At 42.0% G+C, this 13506-nt stretch overlaps 1 protein-coding gene across 1 annotated transcript; it reads right to left on the bottom strand.

The window, feature by feature from the left end:
* Window positions 1–12226: 12226 nt before the first annotated feature.
* Window positions 12227–13240, bottom strand: LOC122435707 (olfactory receptor 6N1-like). Its single transcript, XM_043459835.1, has one exon. It carries the CDS (start codon window positions 13238–13240, stop codon window positions 12227–12229), a length of 1014 nt encoding a protein of 337 aa, XP_043315770.1.
* Window positions 13241–13506: the final 266 nt, after the last annotated feature.

The raw sequence follows: 13506 nt of genomic DNA, 5'->3' as shown, positions 1-13506 counted from the left end.
TTCTCAGTTCACGTACTTTTGAAGCTCCACTTGGAGAATTTTGAGCATTACTTTGCTAGCGTGTGAGATGAGTACAATTGTGCGGTAGGTTGAACATTCTTTGTCATTGCCTTTCTTTGGGATTGGAACGAAAACTGACTTTTTCCAGTCCTGTGGCTACTGCTGAGATTTCCAAATTTGCTGGCATATTGAGTGCAGCACTTTCACAGCATCATCTTTTAGGATTTGAAATAGTTCATCTGGAATTCCATCACTTCCACTAGCTTTGTTTGTGGTGATGCTTCCTAAGGCCCACTTGACTTCACATTCCAGGATGTCTGGCTCTAGGTAAGTGATCACACTATTGTGGTTATCTGGGTCATTAAAATCTTTTTTGTATAGTTCTTCTGTGTATTCTTGCTACTTCTTAATATCATCTGCTTCTGTTAGGTTCATACCATTTCTGTCCTTTAATGAGCCCATCTTTGCATAAAATGTTCCCTTGGTATCTCTAATTTTCTCAAAGAGATCTCTAGTCTTTCCCATTCTATTGCTTTCCTCTGTTTCTTTGCACTGATCACTTAGGAAGGCTTTCTTATCTCTCCTTGCTTTTCTTTGGAACTCTGCATTCAGATGGATATATCTTTCTTTTTCTCCTTTGCCTTTCGGTTCTCTTGTTTTCTCAGCTATTTGTAAGACCTCCTCAGATAACCATTTTGCTTTTTTACATTTCTTTTTCTTGGGAATGGTCTTGATTACTGCCTCCTGTACAATGTCACGAACCTCCATCCATAGTTGTTCAGGCACTCTATCTATCAGATCTAATCCCTAAGTAGACAGAAAGTTATAATTAGGTTGATTAATGCTATAAGTATAGCTTGCTATGTCAGTGCTGGGGAGAGAGAGAGAGAGAGTCATTGTTATGGGATGAATTTTGTTCCCCAAAGAAAGATATGTTGAAATCCTAATTCACACTGTCTTAGAATGTGACCTTATTTGGAGATACGGTCTTTACAGAGGTAATCAAGTTAAAATTAAGTCTTCTGGAATATGACTGGTGCTCTTATAAAAAGAGGAAATTCAGACAGAAAGACACACACACAGTCAGACGCCACATAAAGTTGAAGGCAGAGACTGGAGTGATATGTCTAGAAGCTAAGAAGTACCAAAGATTGCCAGCAAACCACCAGAAACTAGGAGAGAGACATGGGTCAGATATTTCCTGCCCTCAGAAGGAATCAGTGCTGCCTTGATCTGGGACTTCTGGCCTCCAGAACTACAAGAAAGAATATCTGTTTAGTACACTCAATTTATGGTACTTGTTATGGCAACTCTAGCAAACTAATACAGGCACCCAAACCAATCTAAGGCAAGGGGTTGGTCAGGTTAAGGGAAGACTTCCCAGTGGAGGTGTTATCTGAGCTGAATCAAATAAGTAGGGCTGCATGGGTGGGGCCTGGGGAGCCATTCCATATAAAGTGATCATCTGCAGTGGTTTGGACGTGAAAGACAGTGTGCATGTCCAAGCTACTGCAAGTAATCCGACATGGCTGGATCTAGTGTGTGTGGGCAACGGTGGTGACAACTGAGAGCTGAGAAGCTGGAGCCAGTTCACGAAGGGCCTTCTATTCCAAGCCAAGGAATTTGGACTTCATCCTGAAGCCAAATGGTGGCCTCTAAATATTCATTCTCCTCCCCACTAGTCACCAGCCTAACTCCATTTTTCCAGGAAAAGTTTTCTCACATCTATTGTGGAACTTCTCACAGAGAAATATAAAAAACAACTTGCTTCTTGACCTCAAATATGAAGCTTACTCCGTGAAAGAAGGGACTATGTTCTGTTTACTGAAATATACCCAGTGCCTGGCCAGTGCTTGACATGTAGTTGTTGTTGTTATTTAGTGGCTTAGTCGTGTCCAACTCTTTGTGACCCCATGGACTGTAGCTTCCCAGGCTCCTCCGTCCATGGGATTTCCCAGGCAAGAGTACTGGAGTGGGGTGCCATTTCCTTCTCCAGGGGATCTTCCAACCTGGGATTGAACCTGAGTCTTCTGCATTGAAGGTGGATTCTTTACCGCTGAGCCACCTGGGAAATCCTTAACACATAGTAGTCTCTCAATGAATAGTTGTCCCTTGTGTTCCTAGGGACAGCATGGGGACTTCTTAGCTCTCTTTGGAATGAAATTCCAAAACCTCCATATTTGCTTTCACTCTTCTCTCCTCTTCTTCCTTCCTGCCACTGATTACCTTCCAACAACCTTCCACAGTTGGCTCTCATTTCACTTCACTTGGTTTTCTCTTTGGATCAAGAACCCTGGGAGCTTCTGGTGTGCTTTCCCCCACCCCAAATCAGTACTTCCCACATCAGGCAGCCTCTCATGCATCCAGGTTCCTACTGTCCTCAGGAGAGCCTGGTTCACACCATGCTGAGACCTGCAGCCCAACCTTGTCACCTTACTTCTGCCCTTAGTTCTGCCAGGACTAGTGCTTAACTTAGCCTAAGCAGGGTCATTAGGTCAGTTTCAAGGAAGTAGCTCTGGCCAGAATGGACCAAAGAACAGGTGGCAGCTTTGGCAAGAGGATGCAGTTGAGGCTACAGGGTGGGTAATGAGATTGCTAGGCTCAACAGGTGGGCAGGGTCAGGTAATCCGGGCAATCTCTAACTGAGCCAAATTTGACCCATGGGGCCTCCATTGAAAAAGGCAAAATAGAGAACCAGAATGGGAAACTAGGAACAATGATAATCAAAGTAAGATGCTAGCAGAAACCAGGTGTTCAAGTCAGATTGAATTCATTAAAAAATATACATCTCCTCACATCTGCCCATTTCTACATGCATAAACACACCCTAACTGGAGCAATCACACAGAAACACACATATGCATCCATGCACACACCACAGACAAAATGTTGACACAGGAGACCCATACCCACAGTGACAGAATCTAGGGTGACCTGCTTTGGTTGGCAGATACTGTAACACTTAACCTGTCTGCAACTGGCTGGGAAAGAGGCTCTTTATACATGCATGTCCGAAATAATAGAAGCATCACTTAAAATAAAAATGTCCTTTATAATTTGCTTCAAACAGATAGCTTTTGGTTTTCTTATACCAAAATGAGCATGATACAACTTTTTCTGAATGATTCCAAGGCATCTTTAAGGGCACTCATTATTGGAGGCTGGGCTTAAAAATAGGCTGTTGTTAGGAGCCATGTCGAAATACATAACTCTTTATCTCTCCACTAAACGGCCCTGGTGTAAACATTCTATTTACATAAGCAGTCAGATTATCCATATATGTGCAGATATATATGGGTATGAATATACACACACACACCATCTTTCGTATAAATGTCTCCCTACAAAATGCACAAAAATCATTCCGTGTAGATACACACACGGTGCATTTACTTACAAGCAACCTGTGCACTCCCTGAAGCTAAGTTTGGAAGTGGCTCCCTTTCTTTCGTCATTTTCCTTCCTTCCTTTGCAGACTAATTTTTAGGATTAAGGAGTTAGTGCAGCATTCACTGCAGAATTTGGTGGTTTTAATTGGTCGCACATGACTTAGTTAAAGGAGGCATTTTAACTACAAAGAACTTTACTGGGAGATGTGCTCAGGGGGAGTTATTAAAAGCAAGTCCATAACAGCTCCTTGGGAGGCTATTATTTTGCACTTCTCCATGCACCCCCCCCCCAAGAGGGTATGTGTACTATTGGTAACAAGGTGAGAGGAAATTCCCTGACTTCATTAGAAACCCGGAAAAATAACTTTTCCTTCCCAATATCTTCCTTTTTTGCTGGAACACATTTCTTCTGAAAAGTGGTATGGCAAAATGACCAGCCCCAAGTATCCTTTTTGTCTAATAAACTCTCTGGAGGTTTAGGATTTATCCCTAGAGAATAACCCCCTCCCGCACCACACACAGATGCAGCAAAACAGCTACCTCATTAACTTGAAGTTGTTAATAACTGGGATACCACGTATACTGCTAATATTCCTACGTGTGCCACTTCAGGGAGGGGAGAAAAAAAGTTTCATGAATATTTCACCATCATTTGCTTTATTTACATGTAAATAATGTGCTCATTACAAACCCTTATCTGTTCATTGAAGCCAGGCTGGCAGAGCCTAGTGTGACATGCTTCGTTGGCAGATACCTTAACACCTGATCTGTTTGGCATTGGCTGGCAAGGAAATGTTTGCAAGTACATGTCTCAGATAATAGAAGTGTGCTTGCAGTGGCCAAATCTTTTTCATTGTAATTGTTTCAAATGGATGCCTCTATGGTCTTACAAGTTATTTATAATTAACATATAATATTAGATTAGTTTCAGCTGTACAACACAGCAATTTGATATTTTTATGGATTATGAAATAACCGTCTCAATGAAACCAGTTACCATCCATCATCATACAAAACTGTTACATTACTGACTACATACTCTATGTGTACATTACATCCCCCTGACATATTTAAGTTGAAAGTTTGTATCTCTTAATCCCCTTATCTATTTTGTCCATCCCTATCTTTTCATGCCAACTGGACCTGACACAATTTGCCCTGTTCAAGTTGACTCCAGGTCATTTCTATGGACACTAATCATTGAGTTGGGCTGGAATATAAGGTGTGTCCTTAGTGTATCAGACTGTTTAATCATCCAATAAATGGCCACAGGCTATCTTATTTTTAAAGATGTATCCTGTCTTCTTTCTAAAGTTTTTGCTTGCTGATTATATTGTTTATGCCTCCAGTAGCACTTTGATGTCTTCTAGTCTATCCTAGGCTCACAAACCACACTGAGTTACAGTTGTGTATGAAGTAAGATTGAGAGCCCTAGGAGTTTTTCTGTAAGTACTCTGTATGAGTTTTGATGTATGGATTTTATATAATCTATACAAGATTTTGCTGCTCCAAGGTTTTTAAAGGTTAATTTTTAGAGTTTAGCTTTGAAAGTATTAGACAATTATGGTTTCTAGGAAGGGAACTTTCAGATAAGTGAGACATCATTATAGTTAGGGTTAATATAGACAAACTAAACCTCATTAATTTGGATTCCCCTACTTTATAATATGAAATTGCCTTATTTATAAACAAGGTTAGGAGTTTACTATTTCACCAGCTACAAAAAGAAAGGAGATAGTTGGTGGTAAATGAATATCTTAGAATCACACGGGCAATGTGTTTCATTTATATAGGAAGCAAGCATTTGTTGCTGTTGTTCAGTTACTAAGTCGTGTCTGACTCTTTGTGATGCCATGGACTGTAGCATGCCAGGCTTCTCTGTTCTCCCCTGTCTTCTGGAGTTTGCTCAAATTCATGTCCATTGAGTCAGTGATGCTATCTAACTATCTCATCTTTTGCCGCCCCCTTCTCCTATTGCCTTCAATCTTTCCCAAATCAGGGTATTTTTCAGTGAGTTGGTTCATCACATCAGGTGGCCAAAGTATTCATTGGCTTCATCAACGGTCCTTTCAATGAATATTCGGAGTTGGAAACTTGACTATGTTTATCTATTTATTAGTATGGATCCCATTAAGCCATCTACTTGGTAAAACAATTCACTGTATTTATTTGGAAGTAACAATAACAAACAATGAGACCTCAGTTAATCAATCCACTGAGAAAGAAGTTCATTTGAATAAAGTCAGCCTGGTATACAGAGACAGAGAGAGCTAATGGAAGCCCTCAGTCCTTAGCTAGTGGTAGTGACAGTTAAGAAAAGAGAGAATCAAGGCCATTTTCGTGGGGAAGTTAAAGGTCAGCAGTGTCTTTAGCTCAGGAATAACGTGTGTGGGGTCATGTCCCAAGGAAGCAAGAATATACCCTAGAAGACTGAGAGCGTCTCAGCCTCCCCTTGGAGCACAACTGGAATGGAATATGTTTCTGACATTTCTCTGTGAAGCGAGTTCCTGAAAAAGAAGAGTCAGTTATTAGCGGTATTCCCTTATAGCTTTGAAAGAAATTCTGACTTTTCATTAAGTCAGACTGGACTTCCCACCAATTAATAGTAGACAGCTCAATATGTGCTAGGCATCATGCTAAGTGTTTTACATATATTCTTTCATTTAAGCCCTGTGAACTTTGCAGGTAGATATCATTTCATTGTATAAATGAGGAAACTGCAATTCGGTTAAAGTGATTCACTTAACCAAGGTAGTGAATGGTGAAATTAGGTTTCAAACCCAGTTCTAACTCCGCAGCCTGCTATCTTAACCATTACCATGTACTGTAGTTCCTCAAGAGATAGGATAAGGCAAATATTCTTGGGTGCTATAACAGGTACACGTCAGTAACTAAGCTGAGACTCAGGGGTTCTTAAAAGCCCTCCTTACCTATGTTCAAGCCCATGGAGCAATGACCTTCAGCTAGTCCTGGCCTGGGATGATGATTACAAAATGCATGAAAGAGAAAGGACAACATAAGTGTCCTAATTTCTAAAATAATCATCCTTGAGTCTACCTCTAAACAATCCAAATGGAAGTTATTGCTCAATGTTTGAAACTGTGACCAAGGCCAAACTGGAAACATGCTTTAACTTTCAGGAACAAAATTGTCAACATCAGCCAATCAGTCGTGTACCAGCTAGCACCGGTGGTGAAAATCATGCTATTTTCATGTCACTGAAAAAATAAGTGGCTATTGTTTAGAGCAAAGGATCAATATCAATACTGTGTGAAATGAATTCGCAAGTGTTAAGAGACACTTATGAGGAGGTGAATAGCAAGAATTGCTCTTATGAAGAGCAAGAATTGGTTCAGGAAAGATGTCCATTATGATGTACAAATTGATCTTCCAATCATTGCTAGGACCCAGATGGAAGTAATGAAAAGGTCAAAGATTTGCTTTGTTAAATGTCTTAATGCCTTGCAATAGTAAGAATGTTGGCTGGGAATCCAATTGGGATGAAGAAGCTAACTTGTTCTATAAGAAACCCTAAACACAAGCAAGTTTCTGAAAAGATATTAGTGCATTTTGAGTGACGAATGAAAACAGGAAGGACTTGACATTTGTACTGAACTTTCAAGGGAAGTTGGATAAAACAAAGTATTCTTAAGCAGAATAGTAACCAGGGTGGTAGATGGCTTTTCTAGTATGTCAAAGAAGTGAAAGTGCTAGAAACCTCAGAGGCAAATTCCGTGTGCCAGAGATCCCAAAGTGGGTGCAGGACCCAACCACACATGAGGATAACTATTCTTCCAACAATGATTCTATTCTGCTAACAATGATTATGCTATCCATGTAGAATTCAATTCTCAAAGACAGGCAGTCAGGCTAATAGGGTAGTCATTCTATAGTACTATTAGAATTATGTGCCTGGCTTCTTCACCACAACAGTGCTGAGGTTGGCAATTTTTCAATTTCAGTTGTGCCTAAGGGCATTCAAAAATCCCTGTGGGTTCAGCTCTGTCCTTGGCTCTTGGAATAATTATAGTCTTGCACATGAGTAGTAGAGATTCAGTCTTACTCTGACTTTTGCATCCCATAAATTTATTGGGGTCCTGCTTAATTTCCTACAACTTCTTCTAGAATCCAAATCTCTTATTTGGTTCCCCAATTGACAATCTGTTTCCCCCGAGAGTAGCATTCTGATTTGCCTCTCTACGTGCCTTCCTAATCCTTGCATGTGTGTGTTAGTCACTCAGTTGTGTCTGACTCTATGTGACCCCATGGACTGTAGCCCACTAGGCTCCTCTGTCCATAGAATTCTCCAGGCAAGAAAACTGGAGTGGGTAGCCATTCCCTTCTCTAGATGATCTTCCCTACCCAGGGATCGAACCCAGGTCTCCTGTGTCTCCAGCATTGCAGATTGATTCTTTACTTCTGAGCCACTGAGGGAGCTCCTTTGTAGCAGGACTCTGTCCCTTACTTTAGAACTATACTTCTATCTGCTCTGAGAACTCCTGGATTCCTTCTGTCTATTTCTTGCATTGACTTCTACTATTGCCACTTCCAGGTGTCCCTGACATTTTGGTCACCTTCTTGAGTTCATTTCATAATACTTAAGTCCTTCTTAGAGCTAATGTAAGCCCTGATGGCCTATCTGATCTTTAGATTGTGGCCATCTCTGATTTGACCCGTTAGCCTGGACAACATTTAATGACTCATAATGTTAAGAATAATAAAGATAATAGCAATAATAATAATCATTATTTGAATGATACCCTCAATCTCCAAAGTTACTTTACTTATCAGACTAAACTCAAAGGGACTTTTGACCATTTGTAGAATGTCTCAGAAGATGAAAGTTAACCTCAGCTGAGGAAATTCAATAGAATGTATCTAAGGAGCTAAAGAAAATACTCAAAAATAAGTTCCATTGATTTTGTTTTTAGAATCAATGGAATAAGTATATAGTTTCCCAGTGGGCTTCAATGAAAGGGACAACTCTCATTTGTATATGTAAATTTTGATGACTTTGTCACATAATCCCTCCAATTACTTTAGTAGTACTATGAAACACCATTTGATATCAGTTTTATTAAACACTAATCTTGACCAGCTAGAAGAGTAGTGATACCAGACATCATGTCCCCACACTTTGCTTTTGTCTTCATTCATGTTTATGCCAGGAATGATCTTGTGCTACAGATGAAGCTGGGCACAGAAGATAAATTTGAAGAGTCTATAGAACTTGAGAAGCAGAAGAAACACTAAAGCTTGGAAACAGTGGAGCCCCCTGCCAGAAAGCCCTAAATATTATTTGCCTCTATTCTTGGTTTGCACTAAAGTTAACCTGTGAATCCCACTCGGACCCCCAATTCATTTGCTTGGGTTCCTGATGATACTTGTCTAACTCTTGGCAGTCTTCTACTCTTAAGGTACAGAAATCTGTCTCTAGGACCCCTCTCCGGAGTTCTAGCTCCAGATATACTCTGGAACCCAATTATAACCTTTCACAATTAGTACCATTGCCTTGAGAGCCGTGCAGCCTCCCCCACATCCTAGCCTAGCCACCCTGTATAAAAAAGTCTAACACGGATGTTCTTAATTTTGAGGCAAGTACTGTTGGCAAACTTCTTTTAAGGCAAGACTGAAGTCCGTGTTGCTTCTTCTTTACCTTGACTTGCTCATTCCAGATTTCTTCTCCCTCTTTCCTGAGCGAGGAAAGTACCAGCAAAGTACCAGCACGGAGGTACCAGCAAGCCATCTGGCCAAAACAGCGAGGGTTAAGGTATAAATTGAAGCTGGAGCTCTTCTAATCTAGTATGACAGTTTGTACTGATCAGGTTAATGAGGATAATTTCTCTTTGGCTTGTACAGAGACATGAAAATGTAATCTGATCTGCTATTAATTACTCTGTCCAATCATTAACATAATGTTTCACTGAATAGAGAAAGGCTATTCACACTGCGGGAGCAGTGTATCAACCAAAGCACCATAATAAAAAAAAAAAAGTGCTGCCTTTTTTGTTTGGCAGGGAAACTGTACTATCACTGTGAGAAGCACATGCACTTTGACGTGTTTCTCACCAGTAGGGAGGAATTGTCCTGAGCCGTACACCCTCCTCCAGTTCCCTCGGGGAAATTACACAGAGTTGTGTGATGATTGGCACGGAATAGGGAGGTACACTGTGGTTTTGGGAACAGAGAGAAACTAACTAGTCCACAACAAGATTAAGTAACTGCAACTTGAGTGAGAGGAACATAATGCTTTATCAAATAAATAAAATAACTTTAGATGGCTCTTTTTCATTCTTTTATTAACTATTTATTGAACAATTATTCATTGTTAAGCTCTGTGCTGGGCACTAGGGATGTAGTATTCAAACAAAACAGACACGGATCCTGCCTTGTGCAGTTTATAGTCCAGGTAGAGGATGTATGTATATATATGAAATCTCACGCAGAATATTTTGAGACAAGTGCTCAGGGCTGGTGCACTGGGAAGACCCAGAGGGATGGGATGGGGTGGGAGGTGGGAGGGGGGTTCAGGATGGGGAACACATGTAAATCCATGGCTGATTCATGTCAATGTATGGCAAAAACCACTACAATACTGTAAAGTAATTAGCCTCCAACTAATAAAAATAGAGGGGAAAAAAAAGAAATCTCATGCAGAATATTCTAGTGCAGCTGTGAGAAATTTATAATGAGAAAGTTAGGATGCTTTAAGAGCATATGATAAACAGACTGGGTGGAACTCAAAGAATGAGCCAAGTAAAAAGCGAAGTAAGGAAGGGGAGAGAGAATAGCATCTTTGAAAGTTATGAGGAGGCAAGCAGGTTTGAGGAACATCCAGGAAGGAAATGAGTTCAGAGAGCAAAAAAGCAACAAAATATGAGACTGAGAGAAGTGTAATATATGTTTTGGCCATGAACAAACTCTAGATGGGCTACAGACCCTTGAAAGTTGACAGGTAATGTTGGTCACTTCCATAGGGCATCCAGACTTTTTCCTAAGGGCAATGGGAAATAGCTGAAGGTTTCTAAGCCCAGTTGAGTTTAGACTAGTAGATTTTTAAAAATATTTCCATATAGCTAACACACCAAACAAACCCCTCAACTATCTCAGAAACCTGGATTCAAGAATAAGAGAAAGACACGTCTGGATGGAGCAGATGTAGCCTTTCCACTCTGTATGTCTGCACAGAAGGCTTGGCAGAACCCCTGAGAGGCCAAAAAGTAATTACACTTCTACTCTGGATCCATGTCTTAACCACAAGGAGTGTGTTCTGCAGGCTCTATTTTCTAATTGAGGGTAATTACAAGAAGTTAAAGCTAGATTAGAGACAATTAGACCCTATACAAGAGGGAACTCTGTGGGTGGTCAGGAAGGGAGTAGGAAGAACCAGCTGGGAAAGTGTTTCCCAAACCACTTGGCATTCTTTGAGTCATATTACAGAAGGAGGTTTTTTTGGGGGGAAGGAGTCTATCTGTGCTCCTGTGTGGTGCCTACCTGGAGGGCAGGCAGGTGAAATAGGTAAAGACAACACACACACACACACACACACACACACACACACACACACACACAGACACACACACATCACTGACAGCCAATCAAGATTGCCTTTTCCTCAAGCCAAAGTGCTAGAAACCAATAAGTGGAAATAAAGAGGAAAGGGAGGTGAGGGTCCCATTACTATTCAATTTAAGACATCTTATTTGAGCAACTACTTTTTTTGTGCTGCTCTGGATCTAGATGCTGTGGGAGATACATGGTGAGCAGGTGATCTTCCCTTTAGAGGGTCTCCAACTCTATTCGAGGTGTTTGGTGTGGCTGGAGCACAGAGGGAGAGAAGGAGACTGGTGAGGGGTGAGGTCAAGAGGTGGCCACAAGTCAGGAGGAGGAGCTCTGACTCCTTTTCAGGGGCACTGGAGAACCACGGAGAGTGATAAACTGTGAAAGTAGTGTCAGGTGTGGGTTTTAGGAAGATACATCTGGCCACTGTGGGGAAGGTGGATGAGGGGGCATAGCAAGGAGCAAGATTAAGGGGCTCAGTCAGAGCTGCCTGTGGGGAGAGTTGGGGATGTCTATGACCATGAGGAGAAAAATGAGGAGGAGAGGCCAGAAAAAAAAAGTGACTTGTTTTAAACTCTCTTCATCCACCAAGCCTCCATTGCTTTGATTAGTCATTGATTCATTCAATCAACAAATAATTATCTTGTGTCTGTGTAGAGTACAGTGATAGGGGGCATCAAGAGTAATAAGGATGATGTTATTCCAGTCTTCAAGGGGCTTGATTAACTACCTGTTCAAATGAGTAGAACAGTCAATAGCTGCTCTACGATTTTAGACATGATTCTGATAGCGGAGAGACAGACAATCTAAGAAACAACAGTAGGCAGGATGAATGTGCATAAACCCTGAGGAGAGGCACAGTGGAAGGCACCTAAGTTTGTAGGAGAAGGGTATGGTGGCTGTGTGTGTATGTAGAGGTGTGTGCGTGTGTGTGTGCATACACATGGGCACATTGGGCACATGCACATAATGAAACCAAAAACCTTAACACCAGCAGATATTTCTATCACACACACACAGCAAGAGAGACAAAGACAAAGACAGAGAGATAGACTTTTGTAGCAAGCAAATTTGGGTGTTTTTGAACTTTCCTCTAAGAGGCGTGGTAGAAGAGCTCGAGAGAGTCACTTGTCTGACAAACTTATTTTACCATGCAAGGATTAACCTGGAATTCCCATGGACATTAGGTCTGTAAGGATTCAGGGAGGGTTCCTACGCTGTTGGCTCTTTCCCTTGAAGGAGGGAGCAGCAGTGGGCTGAGCCCCCAAGTACTCAGCCTAGTGCTTGGCGTCCTTCATAGAAGCCCAGGCTGTTCTGAGAACAAAAAGACTCCCTGGGGGTGGTGGGGGCCCTGAGCTCCCCTTAGCAGATGCCCACTGACTCATAAGCCGTCTCACTGCCTTTTGAACATCCTTGTTTCTCAGGCTGTACACGATGGGGTTGACCATGGGAGTGACCACAGTGTAGAACAAGGAGAAGATCTTGTTCAGGACAGCAGTCTGGGTTGCTGTGGGGATGGCATACACTGTTCCCAGTGTTCCGTAGTACAGAGTGACCACTGTGAGGTGGGAGGAGCAGGTGGCGAAGGCTCGTTGCTTTCCTGCAGCTGATGGAATCCTGAGGACAGCAGCCACAATGTGCATATAGGAGGCTACGGTGAGTAAGAAGGGCACCATGGTGACGAAGGAGGCCAGGAGGAAGGTGGTTTTCTCCACGGTCTCAGTATCAGAGCAGGCCAGCTTCAGCACAGGGGCCAGGTCACAGAAGAAGTGGTCGATCTTATAGGTTGCACAGAACGGCAGCTGAAAAGTCATGGCAACAGTGACCACAGGCGTTAGGAAGCCACCCAGCCAAGACCCGCCTGCAAGCAGGACACACGTGTGGAGGTTCATGAGCAATGGGTACTGCAGGGGGCTGCAGATGGCGAGGTAGCGGTCGTAAGACATGGCAGTCAGAAGGAAGCACTCAACTACTGCCATGGAACCGAAGAAGTAAAACTGGACCACACAGCCCACAAAAGAAATCACCCTGGGACCGAAGAGAAGGGTCTGCAGCATCTTAGGAGCAATAGAGGTAGTGTACCAGATCTCAAGGAAGGAGAAATTGGACAGAAAGAAGTACATGGGGGTTTGGAGGTTACGATCAAGAGAAATGACGATAAGGATAAGAAGGTTCCCCAGCAAAGTCACTACATACATTCCCAGAAATATCCCAAAAAGAAAAAACTGTAACCCGTGGAGACTCCCGAATCCCAGCAGGAGGAATTCTTTGATTGTGGTCAGATTACCCATATCTGTGAGATTCACGCATTAGACCTGAGGAAAGGAGAGATATAGCCAGTTGGAAAAAGAGCCATGCTACTGGAGGTGGGTAACACCATCGGATATGTCATATATTATAAAACTCAAAGACCCTGGTTTTTCTCGTCGGGAATAAATTTTCTGTTTTGTTCTACTAGGTGTATTTACCTAATAGCCACAGAGAAATCAGAAACTATGCCCTGGAGAGTTAACAGAGAGGATGTCTCTTTGGCTCTTTTCCACTCTTTCCCTTGACA

This window comes from Cervus canadensis, chromosome X (assembly GCF_019320065.1).
Source record: "Cervus canadensis isolate Bull #8, Minnesota chromosome X, ASM1932006v1, whole genome shotgun sequence".
NCBI lineage: Eukaryota > Metazoa > Chordata > Mammalia > Artiodactyla > Cervidae > Cervus > Cervus canadensis.
This window is presented reverse-complemented; position numbering and strand designations above follow the sequence as displayed.

Bases quoted from the DNA above. Each gene is read 5' to 3' on its own strand.
- LOC122435707 (XM_043459835.1), bottom strand. From the start codon at position 13,240: ATGGGTAATCTGACCACAATCAAAGAATTCCTCCTGCTGGGATTCGGG.